This window comes from Macaca thibetana, chromosome 1 (assembly GCF_024542745.1).
Source record: "Macaca thibetana thibetana isolate TM-01 chromosome 1, ASM2454274v1, whole genome shotgun sequence".
Lineage (NCBI taxonomy): Eukaryota > Metazoa > Chordata > Mammalia > Primates > Cercopithecidae > Macaca > Macaca thibetana.
Genome location: NC_065578.1, coordinates 88,915,289 through 88,938,952, shown reverse-complemented (window position 1 = coordinate 88,938,952; position 23,664 = coordinate 88,915,289). Strand labels below are relative to the sequence as shown.

The 23,664-nt window shown below is 39.6% G+C and overlaps 1 protein-coding gene and 1 long non-coding RNA gene across 3 annotated transcripts in view; one reads left to right on the top strand and one right to left on the bottom strand.

Moving 5' to 3' along the window:
* Positions 1–17,992, top strand: part of LOC126963992 (uncharacterized) — a 24,422-nt gene extending 6,430 nt beyond the window's left edge. For both annotated transcript variants that reach the window (XR_007729280.1, XR_007729275.1), the window contains 3 exons: positions 11,035–11,103; positions 12,526–12,662; positions 17,906–17,992. This is a non-coding gene — a long non-coding RNA (uncharacterized LOC126963992). The remainder of the gene's footprint in view (positions 1–11,034; positions 11,104–12,525; positions 12,663–17,905) is intronic.
* LRRC8C (leucine rich repeat containing 8 VRAC subunit C) overlaps positions 16,822–23,664 on the bottom strand; it is a 96,668-nt gene continuing 89,825 nt past the window's right edge. The window contains exon 3 of the mRNA XM_050806424.1: positions 16,822–23,664. Coding sequence (XP_050662381.1) covers positions 21,391–23,664 — 2,274 coding nt within the window. The 3' untranslated portion in view covers positions 16,822–21,390.

Sequence of the window (23,664 nt, the reverse complement as noted above, 5' to 3'; positions counted from 1 at the left end):
ACACATCAAGTGGGGGAAGGGGCAGGAAACTGGGTTCCAAGTGTTCACAGGAGCCAGAAATCTAATTGCCTCTGGATGAACCCTGCTGCCAACTGAGGCAGGGTTAGACTTGCAGTGTGACCTCTCATACATGTGAAATTGTTCATTCATTTTATCCTGCCTCTGCCTACGGCATCTACCAATCTCAACTATTTACAATCTACTTTGAAATAATATAAGCAAATATGTTTCTTCAAAGTTCTTCTCTGCTGTCCCTGTTTTTCCCTATCTACTGAGACCCACATATAATCCAATCCTGTTCACACAGCCTGGGTCACATAAATAGTAACTCCAACAGAATCATCATCTTCTGAGACCCATAGTTGCCATCGTTTGTCCATCAACTGTCCTCTGTCTCTGCTTCTAATCGCAAACCCCATTACCCATCCAAGTCACTTTAGAAATAGAAGACTACTTTTTTTTCCCCTTTAAATATCTGTTAGAATCAGGAGAAGAAGGGAAAGTCATTAAGTTTCCAAATGCCAAAGCACAAATAACTTCTGTAATAAAAGACGACAGGAAGGGAAATGTCCAAGCAGAATCGTCTAAATAGTTCATCAGCTACTCCTGGAAGAGCATCAGGGAGATTCAGAAGCAACATTGGCAGTGAAACTAAGGTAGGTGCAATGACTGACGGGCATGAGGAGTGGGAATGCCATTCAATGTCCATGAGCCTCCAAACCAGTTTGTGAAGGAAAAGGCCCTTTCCATCCCTCTGGAGGAGGAGGGAGGGTGTGAGATAGCAGGACTCTCATTTTCCAAGGAAAATACCGAAGTGTGATGCTAGGCATCTGGCCAGACTGCATAGGGTGTACCTCACCCTTGGAAGCCAGATGTCTGACACAGTCTTGTGATTTTTTTGGTGGGACCCAGTCTACATAGTCACTCTCTTTTCTTTTTTCTTTCTTTCTTCCCTCTTCCTCCCTTCCCCTCCTTCCTCCCTATCCTGTCTCTCTCCCTCCCGCTCTTCCTTCTGCATAGTAAGTAGAGTGTGTATAACATGATTTAATCTATTTTCATTGATTCTGAAAATTCTTCTGGAATCTCACATTTACCGTTAGAAATTATTTTCATTGGATAGGATGAGTATATGGACATAGAAAATCTGGAGACTAGTCTGAGTTGGTAAAGTCCTGAGAAATAGCCTGAAAATGGTTATGGGCAAATCTCAATTCAGAGTTGCTTTCTTGAGATCTTCCATTTTCTTCTGAAAGTCAAAGGCGGAAGAATTTCAGATTAGCTGAGGTTTCTGGTTGTTGAGTCTGGTTAAATCTTTCCTTGCTACTCTCCTCTCTCCTTTTCCAGGTACTAGGAAACTTTTCTGGGTGAAAACATTAGCAAGAACCTAACAAGGGGAAAATTCCCTCTATTTTTACAAACCGTCCGCATCTTTGGCTGCAAGATGAACTTCATATACATAATTATCTCTTGCTGAAAACATTTTATCTTGATTAATTAAAGCACTTCTGCTGCTACCAAAAGCAGGGAGGAATTTCTGGAAAGGACTCCAAAGGCACTTAGCCTCTTTAAAAGCTTTACTGCCTACAAGTCTAGACTAGCCGATGCCTGCTGCTACTTTAATCGTTTTATCTAGTATGGCACTTCTGTAGGTGGCGGTTGCACACTTTCCATTACTTCTGTTACAATTTAACACTACAGACATAATCGACAACCTTAATTTAAAAAAATGCTTTTCTATTTTAAATGTCGTAGATTTTCATTGTAGAAAATTAAAAAAATACAGAGAAACACAAAGAAGAAAATAAAAACCACCTATAATCACATCACTAGGTAATAAACGGCATTAACATTTTGGTGAATATCCCTCAAGTATTTTTTCTATTCATATGATTAAAAATATACACAACTAAAATCTTACATTCTAATAGGGTTTTGATATTTTTCTGCTAAACAATATATCACACACATTTCCCCATGCAGTTAAGTATTCATATACAACATGATATTTAATGGCTAGGCATCGTTCAGTTGTGTAGATGTATCATAATTTATTTAAGAAATCCCCTGTTGGGAACCACAAATAATTTGTTGTCATTTTTGTCACTGTTGTATGTAACACAGACATAGAACAGCCTTATGTGTAAATCTTCTCAAGATTCTCTAATGACTTCCTAATGGCAAGTTCCCGGAAATGGAATAGCTGGCTGACAGAGCTTAAACATTTTCAAGTCTTTCGCTATAATCTTGCCAAAATGGCCTCCAGAAAGGATGCACCAATTTTTTCTCCTAAAGAGTTTTAAAGGGAGTAACTCTTTATCTACATTCTCAACAACCTTCAGTCTTCAAAGTAAAAGTTTACCAATTTGACAGTTGAAAAGGAGAATCTCATTTTTACTGAAATATCCTAGAATCCTAGTGAGGTTGAATCCTGTTTCATATGTGTAATTGGTCATTTGTATGCAGGCCCTAGGGAATGGTTCCCTAATGCTGTCTTCTCAGTTTCCTGCTGGGATGGTTATCTGTTACCTTTCAGTTTGCAGGTGAGCTAATTGTTTGGTAGTTTCCACTGTCAGATCATTTCTAAAAATAATTTTTTTCAACCTTTATTTTAGAATCGGGGTACATGTGCAGGTTTGTTACAAAGCTATATTGCATGATGCTGAAGTTTGGAATACAAATACATCACTCAGAGATTGAGCATGGCACCCAATAGTTTTTTTCAACACTTACCCCCACCCACTTCTTGCATTTCTCAGTGTTTATTGTTGCCATTTTTATGACCATGTGTATCCAATGTTTAGCTACCACCTATAAGTGAGAACATGCAGTATTTGGTTTTCTGATTCTGTGTTAGTTTGCTTAGGATAGTGGTTTCCAGTTCCATCCATGTTGCTGCAAAGGACATGATTTCATTTATTTATGGTGTGTACATACTCTATTTTCTTTATCCAGTCCAGAATTGATGGGCATCTGATTTGATTCCACATCTTTGCTATTGTGAAAAGCACTGTGATAAACATATGTGTGCATGTGTCTTTTTGGTAGAATGATTTATCTTCCTTTACCCAGAAGAGGGATTGCTGGGTCAAATGGTAATTCAACTCTCAGTTTTCTGGGAAATCTCCAAACTGCTCTCCACAGTGGCTGAACTAATTTACATTCCCACCAACAGTTTGTAAGTGTTCCCTTTTCTCCACAGCCTTGCCAACATCTATCTTTTGACTTTTAACAAAAGCCATTCTACTGGTGTGAGATGGTATCTCACGGTGGTTTTGATTTGCATTTCTCTGATGATTAGTTATGATGGACATTTGTTCATGTTTGTTGGCTACTTTTATGTCTTCTTTTGAGAAGTATCTGTTCATACCCTTTGCCCACTTTTTAATGGGGTTATTTGTGTTTTGCTTGTTGATTTGTTTTAGTTCCTTCTTAATTTTGGATATTAGACCTTTGTTGGATGCATAGTTTATGAATATTTTCTCCCATTCTTTAGGTTGTCTTTTTACTTCCTTGATAGTTTACCTTGCTGTGCAGAAGCTCTTTAGTTTAATTAGGTCCTATTTGTCCATTTTTGCTCCAAAAATGAATTTTATGGCAAAGTTTGTTTTATATACGCTTCATTTAAAAAAAAAATCTTCTCTAAGAAGGTCATGGAAAGTGAATGCATCTTAAAAACTGTCCAAATTACTCTGCTTTCAAATTTGCAAGTAATCTTTCTTCCTAATCTACTCATGTAATTACTCGTTTCGAAATTTTGTACTGACTCTTTTTCACTTTTCAAATGAAAACCAAGCCTACTTTGAAAAAAACTAGGTAGAGCCACACTGCTCAAGACAGTAGCCACTAGCTACATGTGGCTATTTCCTTTTAAATTTTAAAAATAAAATAATTAAAATTTCACTTCCTCACTTGCTCAACCATGACTAGTAGCTACCATTTGAACATCACAGATGTAGGACTTTCATAGATAGTTCTGGACAGCACTGATCAACATTTTTAACTGTTCCCATCCTTGGACGTGCTCTCTTCCACATGTCCGAGCCTCTCCTTAGAATGCCCTTCTCCCTTTCTTTGGCTAATTCTTGCTTATTCCATGTGGTGAACAGGTCTATGCAAACCTAACTCTAAAGGCCAAGGGAGTTGAGAGGCCAAAGAAAGAGGCTGACAAATTCAGTTTCTCAGGAAAAAAAAAAAAAAAAAAGAAAAAATCAACATTTATTAGGGACTTAGGTATAGAAACAAGGTCTCTGGTGGCCTTGAGACATTGGATTCCTATACTTGTAGCAAGATTTTAGAGTAAAACATGTGCAGTTGGTCATGTTTCAGATTTTCTTGTGAAACTTCTGACTATTGGGAAGGTTAGGGAAGCATCTTTTTCAGGCTATCTATGCTATAACATTGTTTAAAGACCTTACTGCATAAAACCTTGCTATGTAGGAGTCAAACATTAGCCATCACAGCAATTTCACTTCAGGATGGCATCACTCTTGCCGTGCAATAGGCTGTTTTCCTATACCACTTGTCCTTCAACATACAGCTCGGATAGCACCTACTCTGGGGAAACCTTTCCTGACTACATGTTTCCCTACCTGGATTGCATGCCCTTCTTGGGCCCATTAGAGGCCTGGGCATAGAGTACTTATTGCAGTCCATCTTGGATGTTTGTTCACGGGTCCTTGTCCCTTACCAGCTCACTGAGGGAATTGTATGTGCCTTTACATTCTGATTCTCTAGTTCCCAGCTAAGTTCTGAAAAATAGACAGAACTTGGTGTATGCTGAATAAATAGACTGCTCACCATTTGCCCCACCCTGTGCAGAGGCAATGGTTTATCTTTAAAATTTCTCAAGAACTAAAAACATAACAAAAAAAATTCAAGGAGCAACATATTTATATTAAGGACAATTCAATTATTAAGAATAATACAATAATGAAATACACAGGTATATTTTATGAGCTGAGTCACAAAGGACAGTGACCACAACAATACTATAATATTGCTCTTGTTTATATACATATATACACACATGTATTACCTTTATGCTTGAACAAGTATATATTATTGGAGCAATTCTAAACAATATCAGTCTAATTATTCTCACCATAAGTAAAAGCCTATGTGAAAGCATATCTCTTATCTTTAGTCCTCCAGAGTCTTTCTGGGTCTTCATCTAATTTTTCTTCTAATGTTACAGCATATTGCTGGCAGAATGTGCATTTGCCAGAATTTGCCAAGCCCAGAAACTTTTTTCTCTTTTAAATAAAAAAAAAAAAACACAATTAATATGTAATTCTTAGAGGAAAAATTCTAAAATATTAGAGAGAGCCCACTTATAATCCTGGCACTGAATGACAATCTCTGTTTGCATTTGGATGTTTATCTTTTTCCCTTTATTTTATTTTTATTTTTATTTTTTTCAGATGGAGTCTCCCTCTGTCACCCAGGCTGGAGTGCAGTGGTGCGATCTCGGCTCACTGCAATCTCTGTCTTGTGGGTTCAAGTGATTCTCCTGCCTCAGCCTCCTGAGTAGCTGGGATAACAGGCGTGCACCACCTCGCCCAGCTACTTTTTGTATTTTTAGTAGAGATGGGGTTTCACCGTGTTGGCCAGGATGGTCTCGATTTCTTGACCTCAGGTGATCCACCCGCCTCGGCCTCCCAAAGTGCTGTGATTACAGGTGTGAGCCACAGTGCCCGGCCCCAATTTTTAAACATATATATATATTTTTTCTTTCTTGCATAAACGAGATCACACTGTGCATAATTTTTTGAAGTTACTTTTTTCAATTAACACATAATGAATTATATGTCAATAAATATATTTGTAACATTATTTTACATGTCTACCTAGTGTTTTATTATAAAAATGTATCATTCTCATTTTTGGAAACTTCGATTGTTTTCATTTCTCCCCACATCATGCTAATAGTGATGTGATGGTTCTCTGTCTGCCTAAGTGTTTTCCAGGGGTCTGCCAATCTAACTCTATTCTCTTCCAAGGGAGAAACAAGGAATGGCCTCCTTTTGGGGCCTTAGTGGGTATCAGGGAAAAGGGATTATAAACCTGCTTAGGCCAACCCAGGAACAAACCAGCCAAATTAATGTGTTCAGAGTGTTATTCTGAGTTCACTGGGCCAGGGTTAGTGGATTCTCCAAAAAGAGTCTCAGGCAAAGCTTACCTGCTAATGCTTTTCTGGGAGGTGCCATGGCAGCGTTGCAAAAATAAGAGAAAAGGAAAATTCAGGCTGGGAGGAAGGAAAGTGAATACTCGTTAACGAGTTGGTCATAGCTTCATGACAAAACAGCTGGTTGCTTGGTGGTATGAGACATCCCTGGCAGGACAAACCAAACCACTGAGCTAGGAATCACCCGCTGGAGGAAGGGAGGGTGTAGAATTTATTGGCAGCCCCATCAGGGCTTTTTTTTTTTTTTTTTTTTTTTTTTTTTTTTTTCTCTATTTGGTCAAATTTCACCTTACGGGCATAAACTGCCTCTCACTTTCAGGCTTTCAGGTTATGTCACCTGGTCCCTCTGAAGAGCCACTGTAGGGGCCAGTCTCATACTCCAAACTGCGGCGCTTCCTCTGTAACGGAAAGTGGTGGAAAGAGTCAGGGGCTCCCAGGGTGTGGTCAGGGGAGCGTGGGTGCCAGAGACGCTGTGGCTCCCTGCTGTGGCAGACAGGGTCCTGCCAGTGGCTGAGGGAGGGGTTGCAAAATAACTAAGCACCATCAGAGGAGAAGTGTGCTCTCTAGCGTTTCAACCTGCGGTCTTCCCAGTAGTATCAAAGCCCTTGGTTGGGCGAACCAAAGCATTCTGCAGAGTGCTGTCCAGAAGAAACACTAAGGCCCGTGCTACCCAGGAGGGTAGGGCAGGAACAGAGCATTAGAAAGAACGGGAAAATGAAACTAAGTTCTGTGGGCAGGAGAGCTCCACCTTTCCTCTGGGGACAGAAAAAGAGCAAGAGGTCTGATGGGGACACGTGGCTAACCAAGCTACGTCTTCCACTGTGTCTCTCGCCCTGCGTTATCCAGCCCACAGGACTCCAAGCAGGCAGACTGGACTTACCCGGGGAGTAGGCTTGAAGGAGGATGGGCAGATACAAACTTTTGCATATCCTCATATACCCAGAGAATGGCACCTCACAAATGAGCACACCAGTACAATAAGAGGCAGAGGGAGGAGGAGAGCTTTGCACTGAGAATGGCACTCAGAGTTCATGTAAACTGGGTGATTTCCTTTTGACTTTCTAGACATGAAACAGGGCAAATTTCCTGTAATCAGCTGGAAAACAGCAGCAAAGCAAATAAACCAGGGTGTGAAATAAGGAGGAAGAGGCAGGGACAAAGGACAATGAGTCTGCTGGGTAGTTTTCCTGAGGTCTAGTGATGCCAAGGACAAGCTGAAGTAACACATTAATGTTTATGAGTCTTATGCACCGTGAAATGCTTGGGGCATTGTTAATCTGCCGCCTCTTGGCTTCTCTCTGCAGCCTTTGGTTTTCTAAAACACAAGATGGTAGTTTCTTTCTTTTTGCAAGAATTTGAACACAGAGAGGAGGCTCCGACAGACTGTAAGATTATCCTGCCTTTGAATGTAACTGAGGATGGGCTTAAATACCGTCCCCAATTTCCCACTGCTGGAGGATAAAATAAAGAGCTCTCTGGCATGGGTGGCATACACAGGGCACCCTCAAGCTGATCCTCATGTCTTTCCATCTTAACCTCCCATCCATTTCAATGGCCATGACCCTTTCCTGGCACCAGGCTCTCCAAATGACACCACATGGTCTCTCAGGCCCCTGTCCCCATCTTAAAAGCTCTTTCCCTGACGTCCTTTCATCTCTCTTCTGGGGATCACCTGCATCAAGACTCAGTTCAGGTTCATCTCCTGAAACCTTTCCCATGGTCAGGTGACTCTGGCCCACTTTCCCCACTGCTCCTAGTGTGAACAGACTTCTAGGTTAGCTCTTACAACACATTGTAGCTATCTGAATGCATGGATGCCTTTTCCTATTAGATTATGGACTTTTTGAGAACAAGGATCATAGTATTGATTTTTGGTCCTTAAGTATCTAGAACAGTATCTGCTACCTAGAAGGTGCCCGGAAAATGCTGGTCATTGAGAAAGCAGTTGTGTTTCCAGAGGACTTCACTTACACACTCACTGCATCACTCATCCTGCTACCCAGTGGTAGCTGTTTAGCTGTGACTCCTCCATGATGCTCCAGCTCCTTGAGGACAAAGATACAAACTTGCTGCCTTTATGACACTGTCTAGCACATTCTGCATGTTAAAAAATGTTGACTTTAGGAAAATGTGCAATATTGTAGATAATTTTTATATTATCCAGAGCCAGAGCTCAGTTTATAGTCATCATGAGACTAGCAAATTTTCTGAGTGTAAGCATCGAGCTAGGCATATAACATACCCCAGACCACTGATCCTCACAGGAACTTTTCAAATGGGTTTCCATTTTACAGATGAGGAGCATGTAGCTCAAGGAGCTAAGTGATTTGCTCCAAAACATACATGCAGAAAGTGGCAGAGATGGGATATAAACTCTGGACCGATTGTGTAATGGCCATGCATGACATCAGGGCCTCCCAGGCTCAGATTCGCTGATGCAGCCCAAGTTTTGGCTGTAGCCCTTAGCGCCCATAATGCCAGCTACCTGTCAACATCTGAACTTCAGAGAAGAGGGAACACATCATCTTCCCCAACTCCACTCAGCTCTTCTCACAGCCCACCAAACTGCTCCATGATAGAGCTAATCAGGCACTTGGCTGAGGTGGGACCAGCATCAGTACATTTTAGTACTTTCTGGGAAGGGCCAGTATATGGATATCTTTAACATAAACAGAGGCTGGAGAGTTTAAATGAACTTGCTCAAAGTCATGGATGAGGTAAATGGACAGTAAGAATTGGAACTCCTTTTGGACTCCAGGGCTTGCGCTGGAAATGCAGGTCAGGCCTATCTTGTGGTCCACCTCGAAAGTCAGGGTAAGGCCCACAGACAATATCAACAAGACACTGGGAAGGTTTTTGAGCAGAGGAGGAATAAGGGCAGAGTTACAGCTGGGAACAGCAGTCTAGTGGTGGAGAAGAGGAGAGAGTCTAGTGTGGAAGGGGGAGCAGCTCATGATGAGATTATTTAGGAGGCAGTTGCAAATATGAGAGTTGTGCCTAGAAGAGGTTTGCTTCTAAACACAGGAAGCTTGAGGTGACAGGCAGGAGGAAATGTCCAGAAGGCAGTTGGAGGTGGGAGGTGGAAAAGAGATGCTAACCAGAAGTAGAAATCCGAGAGTCGCCAAAGAAAGGCTGCGACCTAGCCCTGAAGGTAAATGAGGCCACCAAGTGCTGGGGTAAGGACAAAGGGGTACAAAAGGCTGAGGGATAAGCTTCAAGATTTGGCTTATCCAGAGGGCAGAAGAGGAGGATTGTGAAAGACAGGAAAGAGGTGCAGGTCAAGCAGCGACTTGTATCAGGCTGATCAAACAACTGGACAACAGACACCAGAATCCCTCCTACAGGATGGAAGTGTGTAGAGAAACACGTGGGTAAGCCGCTAGGGGGGCCAAGGGTGAGGGTGAGGAGGTGGAGAGTGAGAGACCAGGAAACAAGAGAGAAAGTGAGCGGCCCTCTGCCAGAAGTGAGGAACCTGAGATGGGTGTTGCGGAGCAGAGTAAAAGACGGAAGGGCTGGGAGAGGGAGGATGGGGGTGGCTTTCACAAACATGGGGTTTTAGAGTAGCTTGCACTGCTCTCATGAATGCTCTGCTGTCTCTCCAAACCTTCATTAAACTTTCTACAATGCACGAAAACCTAGTGTGAGTGCTGGGGGAAATCCAGGAAGAGGGCAGTGGTTTGCTCAAGAACAGGGATCAAACTCTAGAATGGAGATCTATCCTAAGCAATGGTGAGCTGATGAATGGAAGACATTCCATAGAGACAGAGGCTCAGAGTCAGTGGCCTGAAAATGTAAACACATTGGAAATTTATGAAACCTTAGGGAGGACAGTGGACTTGGGGGTACAGCCAATTTCATCTAAATCTTAAGGAGTGATGCAAGCCCTCAATGAATTGGTTTGGAGATTTAGTAGGCTGGAGGGTGAACGCAGATCTTAATACAGCATTACATAGACACAGTTTACATCAGCCATTATAGGGCAGGCTGCTCAGCAGCGAGTCATTAGTTTAAATTGTCTGCTGGAGAACATCTCTGGGACTTTTCTGGTCCCTTTGCTCTTGAGTAATTATTTCCTAGAAAACTTTTTCCAACCCTTAAGTGTTCCTCCTGATCTAGAAGAATGATGTGACCCAACTGAGAAGGCTGCCACAAAGCAAGGAGGCAGAAGCCTAGAGACCTGCTCTCACTGCCGGTACTGCAGTCGCTGGGAGGGTTTGTAACCTTCACCAGGGTCAGGCTGGGGAGGGCAGGAAGCTAGGGCCCTGAGTACACTTCTCTGTTGGGATAAAAACCGGAAGCTCAGGGGTTTGGCTAAGGCCCCACCCCTGGTCTCTCCACATTTTCACCACAGAGACTGATGAGACATTTCCTCTTATTCATTCGTGTAAGTCACAGACAAGGGGTGTGTGTACACACCCATCTCTGAGCATTTAGGAAATTTTGGCTTACACTAGGAGAAGCAAGAGTGTTAATCAAAATTTGTAAAAGTGCCTCATTGAAATCTTGTCAAAAGGATAATGATTTTAAAGAGGCAATAATATGAAATGATGGCTTTCTTGCAGCTATTTCATAATATGTATTCTGCCAGGCTCTCCCGGCTTGCCCAAAGAAAAGGAGAAATGAAAACACTAGGTTTGTCAATTTTCTGCTTTTCTATAATAATTGCTGGATATGCTGAATGTATGAAATTCATGAGTGTTTCTTGGCCTCTATGCATCCTATGTTTCTTATCTATAAGTGTTAGCAAACACTAAAGAGTTAGAGGTCCTTACATGTAAAACATTTAAAAGTGCTGCTCCATGGTTGAAGAATTTGGTGTGAGATTGTGTGACAGATTGTATTTTTCATAGATGGCTACAACGATACCTCCTGTTCCACATATTCTTAAGATGTGACACTGGCACTTCTCCCATTGAAAGGTGGGTTCTATGTCTTCTCTGCCTCTGCTCCAAAACGGGGCAAGATTTATGACTGTTTTAACTAATAAGAGTATGGCAGAAGTGAGGAATGTGACTTTCGAGGACAGGCCATGACAGATGATGCAGCATCCTTTGTGTCTTTTGGAACACTTGTTTTGGGCCCTAAGTTATCATGTAAGATGCCTGACTGCCCTGCAGCTGTCATGCTGGGAGGAAGCCCAGGCTGCATGGGGAGGTTTGCTCTGGCCGATAGCCCCAGCTGAGGTTCCTGCCAACAGCTAGAATCAAATGCCAGACTTGGGAGTGAAGATGCCTCCAGATGACTGTAGCTCCCAGCCATTAAGTCTTGCCAACTGAGGTTCCACACATCATGGAGCATAAATAAGAGGTCTTTGCTGTGCCAGATTCCTTACCTACAGAATCTGAGTGTCATAATGTAGTTGCTTTACACCGCTAAGTTTTGGGCTGGTTCGTTACACGGAAATATTAATTGGAACAGATATAAAACCAGGAGCCCTGTTCACTCCCCGAGTCTTTCCAAGATACTTTGTTGGAGAGTCAGAGCTTCTTGGAACATTATTTGAAAACCTCTGGACTAACTACTCTTCAATGGCTCCAAAATCTCTGTTTGTAATAAACCTAGAATTTAAGAGCTTCATCAAGAAAGAGAAGAATCTCACCTAGTGTTATGGATTGAATTCCATCCCCACAAAAGATGTTAAAGTCCTACCTCTCAGGACCTGTGAATATGACCTTATTTGGAAACATGGTCTTTGCAGATTATCAAGTTAAGATGAAGTCATAAGGGTGTATTACTATGTTCTTTTTTTTTCTTTTTTATTTATTTATTATTATTATTATTATACTTTAAGTTCTAGGGTACATGTGCATAATGTGCAGGTTTGTTACATATGTATATTTGTGCCATGTTGGTGTGCTGCACCCATCAACTCGTCAGCACCCATCAACTCGTCATTTACATCAGGTATAACTCCCAATGCGATCCCTCCCCCCTCCCCCCTCCCCCCTCCCCATGATAGGCCCCGGTGGCATTTTGACATAGAGATAGATACACACGGGGAGAATGTCATATGAAGATAAAGGCAGAGATGGAGGTAATGCATCTACAAATCAAGGATCATCAATGATTGCCAGCAAACTATCAAAGATGAGGAGAGAGGGACGCAATAAACTCTTCCTTACAGTCCTTGGAAGGAACCAACCCTGCTGCAAACATCGTGCTTTAGAACTGAGGCAATAAATTTCTGTTTAAGCCACCCAGTTTGTGGTACTTTGTCATGGTAGTCCTAAGAAACTCATATACCTAGGAGTGAATTTGAACAGAGATGATGGTCCCTCACATTCTAAGGGCCTCAGTTAACAGAGTTAGGCCTTTTGATTAATTCAGTGGTTTTTTTTTAGAGCCAACTGGGTACAAGTCACAATGGTAAGCACCACAGAGAAATACAGAGATAAAGAAGTCTTGGTTCCTGCACTCACTGGGCCTCCAACTTTGGAAGGAAAGATATGATAAGTCCTAAAACAACATAATCCAAATGGTAAGTGTCCTAAATAATGGGGCAGGTAGAAAGTGTTAAGAGAAAATCTAAATAAGTCTTTAAAATGCTTTAAAAAGTCTCATGGATTTTAATACATGCAGGGCCCTAGATTGGATTTGGACGGACGGAACTGACGATAGAAAGGGCATTTCTTCAATGAGATACCATCTCACACCAGTTAGAATGGCGATCATTAAAAAGTCAGGAAACAACAGGTGCTGGAGAGGATGTGGAGAAATAGGAACACTTTTACACTGTTAGTGGGATTGTAAACTAGTTCAACCATTATGGAAAACAGTATGGCGATTCCTCAAGGATCTAGAACTAGATGTACCATATGACCCAGCCATCCCATTACTGGGTATATACCCAAAGGATTATAAATCATGCTGCTATAAAGACACATGCACACGTATGTTTATTGCGGCACTATTCACAATAGCAAAGACTTGGAATCAACCCAAATGTCCATCAGTGACAGACTGGATTAAGAAAATGTGGCACATATACACCATGGAATACTATGCAGCCATCAAAAAGGATGAGTTTGTGTCCTTTGTAGCGACATGGATGCAGCTGGAAACCATCATTCTTAGCAAACTATCACAAGAACAGAAAACCAAACACCGCATGTTCTCACTCATAGGTGGGAACTGAACAATGAGATCACTTGGACTCAGGAAGGGGAACATCACACACCGGGGCCTATCATGGGGAGGGGGGAGGGGGGAGGGATTGCATTGGGAGTTATACCTGATGTAAATGACGAGTTGATGGGTGCTGACGAGTTGATGGGTGCAGCACAGCAACATGGCACAAGTATACATATGTAACAAACCTGCACGTTATGCACATGTACCCTAGAACTTAAAGTATAATAATAATAATAATAAATAAAAAAACAATAAAAAAAGAAAGGGCATTTCTTTCTTTTTTCTTTTTTTTTCTTTGAGACGGAATCTCGCTGTCTCCCAGACTGGAGTGCAGTGGCCTGATTTCAGCTCACTGCAAGCTCCACCTCCCAGGTTTACGCCATTCTCCTGCCTCAGCCTCCCGAGTAGCTGGGACTACAGGCGCCCGCCACTTCGCCCGGCTAGTTTTTTGTATTTTTTAGTAGAGACGGGGTTTCACCGTGTCAGCCAGGATGGTCTGGATGTCCTGACCTCGTGATCCACCCGTCTCGGCCTCCCAAAGTGCTGGGATTACAGGCTTGAGCCACCGCGCCCGGCCACCGAAAGGGCGTTTCTATGAATATCCAACACTCTGCGTGTCCCTGTCTGATCAAAGTACATAAACAGAGTAAGTATAACTTCTTTATTATTGAGCCTACTTAAAGCATTTGTAGAATCCTGGATACATTTTTGTATAATTTTTTTTTCCTCCCTGTATATATAAGAAAAAAACGATTCTAAATATTTGAAAACAATCCAGAATGCAACTTTTGTCTTAGAGTTGTTTACCATAGTGTAGTGCAGTGCTATTAAGAATATCCACGCAGGATATGGTTCAGCGGGTGGGGAGGGGGCGGGGGGCGGTGGGGGCGGGGATGGAGCATGTCATTATCAGTTTTTCCCGTAAGATTTTGAAGTTAACTTTCTGACATTTTCGATGCAAGTTCTTGATCAGATTTATAACTGAAGCACTTAATAGTCACTAGCAGTTTCTGAGTTAGGGAAAGTTACCTGAAAATAATTACCTAGCTGGTTTGCTGTACTTGAGATTTGATTATTTTAAAGTTGGTAGAATTTGAAGGGCAACAGATCACTATGAATTTTAGAAAGTGTGTTAAGTACTCCTTATCAGGAGTCTGCTTTCTAAGCTCCACTCTCCCCTTACCCCCCAACAAATGACAGCCTTATTTAATATAAACCAGGTGTTTAATCTGACATTCTTTGTATTTCCCATTTGACATGAAATCGGTTTCTTTGAGAGGTTACCTGGACTTAAGAAAATATTTACGTAGTTAAATGTTTAGATTGGGTTGTTTTGACTAAAGCTGAATCTCTAGTTTTTAATTTTACAAGTATGAATTTATTTTAAATACTTCATCACTTAAGGCTGTCAACATCCTGTCTTTGTTTCTAGATGCATAAAACTACTAAATCTGTTAGCATGCTGATATTGTTAAGGCTCAACGTGTGATTACCAGGAAAGTCTGAGTCACACCACCAGAGGTTAGAACCTGGGGGAGAGTTCAGAAAAAATAGTCTTCTAATTTTGAACAAATTGACTTCCTGTTGGAAAGGCTCACAGAAATGCCCTGTACCCATTCAATAAAACTTCGTTTTCATTTTGAGATCATTGTTGTACATGGCCTTTTAGAATTTTGTTAACAGTGGCAACTCTGACAAACTACTTTTCATAAAGAAATTTAAATTATGAAGATATAATTTATACATACAGCTCAATAGATATGAACAGAACTCATTATTTCATAAGCTTGTGGACATTTATTACTCAAATGCATATGGAGTACATCTTCCTATTTTTGCTTTGGTTTTCATTGTTCTTGGACTAAATCATCCTAAGAAAGATTTTTAAGCTGTCTGAATATTAGAGTATGATTTTAACAAAATTGTCACACATAGTCTATGTTAAATTACAATGAAATCCCAAGAAATTTCCCAATTCAAAGTGAAGAAATGCTCTATATATATTTTTGCCATATCAGCATCACTGCTGGGGAGTAGAATAACTGTGGAGGAGATAAAAAATGTAAAACTTAGAGGTTGCCTCTTTTTGTGTCATTTTTCCTGAAACATCTGTTACCTGAGACTAATAAGGATTGAACCAAACAGTATTTATTTTTTAATGGCAAAAGTCTAGATGTAACTCGAGTTGAAATAAAATTAACTCTGTAAAGGATTGAAAAAAGCCCATTTTCTACTTATTCTCAAACTTTATAACAGAAAAATCCATGGATTAAAATAATCGTAACGGCCAATTTGGTTTACATGTTTGATAACATCATTGCCTACCTTGTATCTTTTATGCAAAATATTCAAACTCTGAGAATATTCTATCACTTATGATATGCCTGATCATATAACTATTCTATTTGTCCTTAAATGTGTTCAAATATGTTTAAATGTGAAACCTACAGTATAGTCTGCATTCAAATATCTATGCTCACACAAAATTATGTAGCTAATGAACAGCTTTCACTTTTTTCCTACTTGCAAATTTAGGATGACATTCAAACTTACATTCAGAAATATGCGGGCCTTGTGCTCTGACAGTATAAATACTCCACTGAGTCTCAAATGAACTTTAATAACTTCCTTTTTATGCATTTACTTCTCTACCCAAATGAAAAGTTTATGTTGCTAGCCAATAGTAACTAATAACTAAACGAATTTAAAAATTTTCAGAATTTATCTCAATACTGTGTAAGTGAAAGGACTAGAAGATGGGACAGTGGAGAATGGCAGCGGGCAGAGTTTTTTCTGTACGTGCATATTGCACTGAAATTGCTAGATGTCTCTTACCTATTGCATTCCCTAGCTCTTGTCTCCAGAATTTCTCCAGAGCTCTCACATGATCTCTTCTAATTTCTGCTACTCACACTTACATAGCCTCTCCCATCACACTCACCACCCTTCCTTATCTCAACAATCCTTCTCCAGAGGGGCTGATGATCAGTAAAATAAACACTATTATTAATAAAAATATGTAAAGTGACTATTTAACTTTGAAAATTACCCATCATTTCTTATGCATAAGTGGTCATAAAGTTTCCTTGTAGAGGGCTTCCCTAAGCCTGGAGTGAATGTGGCTAATTAGAGGAGGCCTCCTAGCTGTGCAGGATCATGCCGATTCCTTTAAGTAACCACAGTCATTACTATAAGACTATTTACTGAAAGCTAAGCTGGACAGCCATTGTACAATCTGATTTGGCAAATGCATAGAAATTGCACTCCAGATTACATATTAAGGCACTAATTACCCAAATGAAACTCCAGGGGCACCTTAGGTAGATACAGTAGAGTGAATTAAGGAAGGAAATAATTAGTCACAATTACAGAAACTAGCTCTACACAAAGTGAAAGAATGCATGCAGCTTATTTCCTGCAGAGAAAAGGGAGCCTTAGTAATAGTTTAAGAAATGCAAACGATAAACATGATTTCTAAAAATGAGTAAGAGAGGGACAAATCTCTATTTTAAGTTATAAAAATGACTTTATTTTTCTGTTTCTATGTACTACATATCCAAATAACATTAAGACATTTTATCATGAGTTTGCACTATGACAAATCAACTTTCAAGCATTTTCTTGACAGTTCAGTTTTGCCAGCATTTGACATACATACAGACAGAGTAAACAAAGGGCAAAAAGAAAACTGAATGAGCGCATAAGGCATGGAGTTTGAACTCCAATGAAAATATTCATTAAAGAGGAAGAATAAAGTTGGGGGTGGAGAGAGGTATTCCAAAGAAAGAAACAAATTTCCATCACATTAAAAACCATGCATAGGAACTGTTATCAAACACAGCCAAGAAATTAAGTTTTCCAAATGTATATACCCCCCTTTCAAGGTATTCTGATAAAAAAATTCCTTCGGGCAGGGGGAGATCCTCCTCCACCTTTCAAAAATGAGCTTAAGGATGCTACCTTTATCGGTGAGTGACTTTGGGAAGATGGAATGAGTGGATGCTTAGTTTAGACGGCTGGCAGGAAACTTTCAGAAGCATGTCACTGAGGCCTAAATCTTATAAAATCATGGCAGGTCTGGTGAAGACTATCCAAGTTTTCTTGCAATGTTTCTAAGTAAAAAGAAAAGATGAGAAAATTTTCTTGATCTTTTAGGCAGTCTCCTAAGAACCAAACTGTTTAGATAATTTGTTTTGCTCACTTGAGGTTAGTATGGAACGCTATCCTGAGTTACTAAGATCCTACTAACAATGTGACTGTTTGAATCACATTATCACATTCAGAATTCATAGAAGAATGTTAATTGAATCTTAATTTAGTCTCTAAAAGCAAAGTGGAATTATATTGAAATTGACCTTATCTGTTCACTACTAAGTACTGCTGACACTTTTTATAACGATGGATTAGGAATGTTTGCTGTTGAAATAAATCATTTCTATTGATCAGGTATTTGGTATGAAATTAGATTAGAGGGTAAAAGAAACTACTTAAAGAATGAACTTTTCTTATAATAGAAAATAAATAACAGCACAACCCTTCTTGGGGGAAGTGTTAATAAGAGATATAATGATTTTGTTTTTTCTTTTTTAGTATCAGAAATCCTGAAATAGTATACTGTAAGAATTTGGACTTCACTTACCCCAAGTAAATACAAGGAAGATTTTTGTCTAAGACCCTCTCCACAAAGACGACTTGAGAGCCAGGTAAATGGCTACATCTGAACAAAATACTCATAGCAGGTGTGTTTTCCAAGTCTTTCTGAAAAAGCAGTACCTACTGCATATGATGCAATGTATATTGTTGAAACTCCTTTAAATAGATGGGAAATACAATGGCAGGGGGAGGGGTGGGTGAAGAATAAGAAAAACTTACATTTGAAATAAGAGATTTCATTGTATCAAGAATCTTTATATTAAAAGAGCTGTATTAAAAAAAAACAAATCAAACCCAACACATAACAAGAAAATGCAATAGTTTCTGAGGTGTGGTCTTCTTTGGCGAGTTCTATTGGTATATACTTATATGCTCTCTTTCAACCAGGCCATCACCAAACAACTGTTTGTTCTGTACTTAACAATTAAAACTGACAAAAAGACTTATCCATCATGAGCTTCAAGCAGCCATAGGAGTTAAGAACACATATGGTGCTTTTATATTTACACAAGCAATTTCTCACGAGTCCTATAGAGATTGGGGAAATAGAGCTATACTAGTTATTCCTTTTTAGAAAGAGCACTTGTAAAATACAGAAAGTGATTAGATAAATATCCCTCTATACTGAATTGATCAGTTAAAGAACTTTAGAAAAGTCAGCAGTTCATTACCTGAGTTTCCCATTTAAAGGCTAAATAGTAATTAAATGTTTTTTACTTAAGTGAACAAAAACTTACAATATTAAAAAGGGCCAGTGTCAGAAAATTTAGACTCAAAATTAAGTTTGAGACTTCTGAAGGTTTATAAAATCTAATAGGAATATCTGAATTTTCCTTCTTAGTTATAGCATGAAGTCACAGAGCTATACTGACTTACTAAATGTTATCAAAACTTAGGTTGGGGGTCAGCTTGCAAAATCATTAAAAACCAAATCAATATTTTTTGGAATTTTGAGCAAATTTTTACAAGTGATAAAAATGAATTATTAGTGACCTCAGTTACGAACCCATATGAGATTTTTAGTTAACACCAGATAAAGACTTCAGCATAAGCGTGATTTTTAACCTGAAGAGATCCCTTTTGAAGGGTAATATAGAAAATACCTATAAATTTTATCCAGAAAAATAGTGCACCCGGTGTTTTGCCAGCAGTTACCTAAGCTTGCCTTTCAACAAGGTATTTTTGTCATGCTCAACCACGGACAATCGGCCAACAAATTATTTGTTTAAAACAGATAGGGCTATGTTTCTAAATACAACACACTGTTCAAACTCAGGATTCCAACAATATTCTGAAATTGAATACTTTATCATACAAGAACTATAACCATGTTATTATTGTGAGCACATTATTTCAATTTCGGGTCTAAATTAATCAGCAAAATCACCATTCTAAAACATTAACATAGAGCAGAAACTTAAAAACACTTTGGTCTGTATAATTAGATTATTAAACAAATCAAAAGAATCTCTTTCCCTAATGCTTCACCCCATGATGTATCGTAAAGTTGAAAACACAAATGAGGCACACATTTCTGAGGAGCAATTTCCATCATTGGTTTCTGTATACGAGTCAAAGTAGCATTGGGTCAATTCACCCAAGGAGCAATTTTAAAAAACAACATTTGGAAAACCCAAAGCATCTTTCTACTTTCTTTCATTGTTAAGTCACAAAACTTACTATGATCAGTCCAGAGCTCAGAAAATGGTCAATATGAATTTGGTACATACAACAAAGTTCTCATAATCAATGGTTCTGGTTCTGGGTCAAGGGCACAAATAGTGTATTTCATTTTCCTGTTCTACATGCTTAATAGTCAGTGAAATACTTTGCCCAAGAGCCCATGCTATGTTGGATTTTAAGTACAAAGGTAAATAAAAGCTCTGCTGATGGTCAGGCAAAAATTATTGCTAAGCAACAACCACTTAGCAATGTATTCACACTTCAACGAACGATTTTAGATGAGATACATATTTTAAGCCAGAGAGCAGATGGAGTTCCCGTGCTTGTAGCACTAGTATTCACAGCAAGGGCAGGCTTGAGGGAAATCGATTAATATCCAGTCATCCCTCAGTATCATGGGGAATTGATTTCAGGATGCCCTCGGACACCAAAATCTGAGGATGTTCAAATCCTCGATATAAAATGGTGCAGAAATTGCATATAACCTATGCACATCCTCCCATATACTTTAAATTATTTCTAGGTAATTTATAATACCTAAAACAATGTAAATGCTATTTAAATAGTTGTTACACTGTATTGTTTAGGGAATAATGACAAGGAAAAAGTCTGTACATATTCAGCACAGACACGACTTTCTTTTTGAATATTTTCCATCTACAGTTGGTGGAATCCACAGATGCAGAACCCACAAGTACGGAAGGCTGACTGTATATATAACTGGATTATTTTGTGCAACAGGCAAAGTTTGAATAGATTATCACTGCCACACTGTGCTGAGAAAAGGAGAGGGCCTCACTGGAGCACACCAGCTCTTTAACAGGGTGCTTTAGTAAATTTGTTTTCCATCTGATGCAGCCGCATATCAAGATATGAAAGATGATTAAATTACTCAAAAACCAGGCTTCTAATTCTATGATTTTTAAATGTAATTACCTACTAGAATATTAAAATAAATCTAGGTTCTCCAAGGTTGTTCACCAGTACTACATAGCAGTATTGAGATTAAGGTGGGAGGAGCCTCTGTATTTAGGTTTTAAATATTTTTAAAATGTTGGTAAAATGCAAATAAGTTAAATGATAAAGGACTAATTCAAACATACCAGCCACTAAAGATTATTTTCTTCACTCACAAAAACCTTGCCTAAGGATAACAAGAACTGTCAGGTATATGAAATAATACAATTTAGGGTTTTGTTGGAGGCAGGGGAACATTTAAAATACTCTATGACAATGCACTTATGTGAAATTCCACTGAATGAAGGTCTTGGCCAATGGAGAAGGCAGCTGGTATTAAAATAACTAGCACAGATTCCTTGATACACACACAATGAAAACAAAAATAAGAAACCTGTACAGGTGTAAACAAGTTAAAAATGGCCTTGGCAAAATATCTTCCTCTATTTAAAAAATGCCAAAAAGCATGCAACTTATAATTCCCTCCTTTCCACAAGAATGAACTAAAAAACAAAAACAAAAAACCAAATGGAACCATCTCTTTCTGTCAGTAGATAATAGATACATTGTGTTTCAAGACAAATAAAACTTTAAAATATTAATATTGAAAAAATACAATTAAATTTTTATTAAAAATACATACTCCTTACGCAATCTTTGTGTACATTTTGTTTTGTGTGAAAAGGAAAAAAAAATAAAATAGGAAAGGCATTAAGACTACCTAATTATTCATACTGTATTTGGTAGAAGCGTGTTTCAGTCAAACTTTAACGAAAAATAAGTTATTCTGTTTTCATTTGCTCCCGGACATCAGAAGGCAGAGTTTCAAACAGAGCATCTTCCACAACTAAACCAGCTCGCTTCAGAGCCCGACAGTCACCCAGTTCAGGAGGGAGGATTTCAAAGTGATTACCTTTTACATCTAAGTAGGAAAGAAATAGTAAATTTCCAATTTTCGGTGAAAGTACAGATAGGCTGTTTTTCCCAATCTTCAGAGTTTTAAGTTTCTTGCAGAAGTAGAGTTCATCTGGAAGGCTTTCCACTTTATTACACGTGATGGAAAAATACTGTAAACTTTGTAGAACTCCGATTTCAGGTGGGATAAATCGAATGTCATTGTACGATAAGTCCAAGTATCGGATCTTGTTGCATAGGAAGAGGTGGGAAGGCAGCACCTCTATTTTATTGTGACTAAAGGACAGGCGTTCCAGGCTGGTGAGTTTCTTTATATGCTCTGGGATGTAAGTGATGCTGTTATGCCACAGTTTTAGCACTGTCAACTTTCTCAAGTGCTGAAAGCTAACGATTTCTTCTATAGATTTCAGATTGTTTTCCTTCAGGTCCAATTCCTGGAGGCTGAGTAGGCTGAACACGGCATGAGGAATACGCTCCAGGTCACAGTGGACCAACTCCAGCTCTGTCAGATTGGTCATCTTCTTTAAGTTGTTGAGCATCACCAGCTTGGTGCCATCATTATGTATGCACATCTTCTGGAGATGGCTGGAAACATCAACCACTGCCTGAGGGATTTTGGAAACATTGCTTTTGATAGAGAGAATTTTAAGGCTTTTGAGATCCCGCAGAGACTCAAGGGTGACATTTCTGGAAATATCATGACTTAGAGAGCCAACTAGGTACAGCTCTTCCAGATTTCGGAGCCCATACATCCAGGGGGGGAGTTCCCTCATGTCATCAAACTTGACGCTCAAGACCTTGAGGTTTTCCTTCAGGAAAGAGAGCGCCGCACTGTGGATTTTGACAGAACATTGGTGCAGAGAGAGCTCTTGAAGATTGTCTAGCTGTGCAATGGTGGCAGGTATCATTACGTTCTTAATGATTTCAAGTTTTAGAGATTGCAACTCTGTGATTTCAAAAACAGTGTCTGGAAGGCCAGAGAGCATGATAAGGGGCAATTCCAGTCGATTATGGGCATTTGTCTGTAGCTTCTGCCTCAGTTTATCAGGAGTCCATTCGTTATTTAAGTTCAGCTGCTTTAATTTGTTTTCACTGACTTCAGACAGGAACACTGCAAATCTCTTGGAATAGAGAGGGTCATACTGATCTATCATATGAAGCATAAAAGCAAAGTCATTTTTCACATCTGGAATATCATCAATTCCAGTCTCCTGCCGGACATACTCAAAGGAATATTCCCGTAGAGAACGGTAGAACAGCCAGTATAAGGTATAAAGGCACGTCAATCCATAGATACTAACAAAGCACAGATAGCAAAAGGACAGTTTTGAGAACAAGTGTGCCATGGTATGATTGCAAGAAAAGTTTTTATATCCAGTCATGTCCTGAATGTCCACATTACAGTCCACTGTAAACTGGACCTTGGAAACCAGAGCACTATTATATGCAATGATGATTAGGAATTTGATAACCTTAAGTACAGTCTGGCGAACATACATGGCATATAGAATATCACCTTCTTCCACATGCAGCCTGAACTTCTTCACCTTCTCAAATAAGGCCTTCGCCTGCTCACCCTCCTTTTTATCCAGAGCCCCTGCAGTGGATTTATCAACCACAAACTTCTCAGGAATGGACTTTAAAGACTGAGAGTTGACCAGGCTGCCTTCTGGACCAGATTGGGTGGTGTTGGATCTGTTCATGTTGTTCTTCCTGTTGTCCTTTTCTTCTGAGTCCTCCCCAGACACTTCAGATAAAGCCCGTGTGGTCCAAGGAGAATCAAAACACTTCCCCAGAATGGAGATGAAATGTTCTATTTTGGAGCTGGAGCCAGGGAATTTGAACCAAAAGTTACTGCAGAGCATAAAGACCAAGGTATGGATGAGGACAAGGTAAGGGAAATACTTGGCATACCAGTGGAGGGCTCGCTCATAACACATCTGGTTTATAAAGCTGTACTGCTGAAGGTCCAAATCTGTCTTCAGGCCTTTCATCTCCACAGTGATGGGGTTAGCAGGAGATGGTTTAGGTGGAGGCAGTGGAGTGGTACTGGCAACTGCTTGAGAGACATTCGAAAGGGAAGAGTGGTTCTGAGCAGGCTGCACTCTTTTCGGAAGGCAGATTATCTTGTCTTGCATGAC